The 938-nt window shown below is 45.3% G+C and overlaps 1 protein-coding gene across 1 annotated transcript in view; it reads left to right on the top strand.

Moving 5' to 3' along the window:
• The first annotated feature begins 9 nt into the window (after positions 1 to 9).
• LOC106314972 overlaps positions 10 to 938 on the top strand; it is a 7,423-nt gene continuing 6,494 nt past the window's right edge. The window contains exons 1-2 of the mRNA XM_013752763.1: positions 10 to 63; positions 163 to 918. Of these exons, the coding sequence (XP_013608217.1) occupies positions 10 to 63; positions 163 to 918 (810 nt within the window). The remainder of the gene's footprint in view (positions 64 to 162; positions 919 to 938) is intronic.

Consider the following 938-nt stretch of genomic DNA (forward strand, 5'->3'; position numbering starts at 1 on the left):
CTGGGTATGATGATGCAACAGCTGTTGCAGGGTCAGCAGGTTCAGGCTAAGGCGTTGAATCAGGTAACCACAGAAATAGAGACCAAGATGGGCAACATGTTCACTGAGCTGGATAACAAGTATGACAATCTTGCGATCCATATAAGAAAGATCGATGTTTAGCTTGCTCAAACAGTTGAGAGTGTCAAGAGGCAACAAGAGACGCTCCCTGAAAGAACTGATAAAAATCCTAGGACTGAGCACTGTAATGCAATAGAGCAGTCGTTCGCTGAGACTGCTCCAGGCGCAGAAGAGAGAGCAGAGCAGTCTGCTAGCTCTGGAGTGACTGCTCCTAGCGAACCTGCTGAGACTCCACCATCTCGAGTCTATGTTCCCAAGGTTCCCTATCCAATTCCACCTAGACATCTGATGGATCCCATTAGTGAAGAGCAGCTGATAGGTTTTAACAAGATGGTGAGAAGGCTTCCTAAAGAACTTGCATTTGAAGATGCTCTGCAGATTCGTCCATTGCTCAAGTTTTTTAGAAACTGTAGAGAGACTCAAGAGGAGATCAAGGTCCTCTATGCCAAAGCTCTGTCTACACCAGCACTGAAGGTATTGCTTAAGGTTGATGATCATGGAAAGTTTATTTTCCCATGTTCCATCGCAGGAACAACCTTCAAGGACGCTCTTTGTGACTCTGGTTCTTGTGTGAATCTCGTCTCAAAGGCTATTGTAGACGATTTGGGTATTGCTGATGTTGAGCATTCTCAGCTGACCCTGACCTTTGCAAACTCTTCCAGAGCAGTCCCATATGGAACCATCTGCAGCCTTCATGTTCAAGTAGGGGAATGCATTGTTCCTGTTGTGTTTCAAGTTGTTGAGATGAACAAGGATCATGAGATGCCTTTGATATTTGGAAGGACATTCATGGCTACTGTTGGAGCAACCATCGATAT

The sequence above is a fragment of the Brassica oleracea genome, chromosome C9 (assembly GCF_000695525.1).
Source record: "Brassica oleracea var. oleracea cultivar TO1000 chromosome C9, BOL, whole genome shotgun sequence".
Taxonomy (NCBI): Eukaryota; Viridiplantae; Streptophyta; class Magnoliopsida; order Brassicales; family Brassicaceae; genus Brassica; species Brassica oleracea.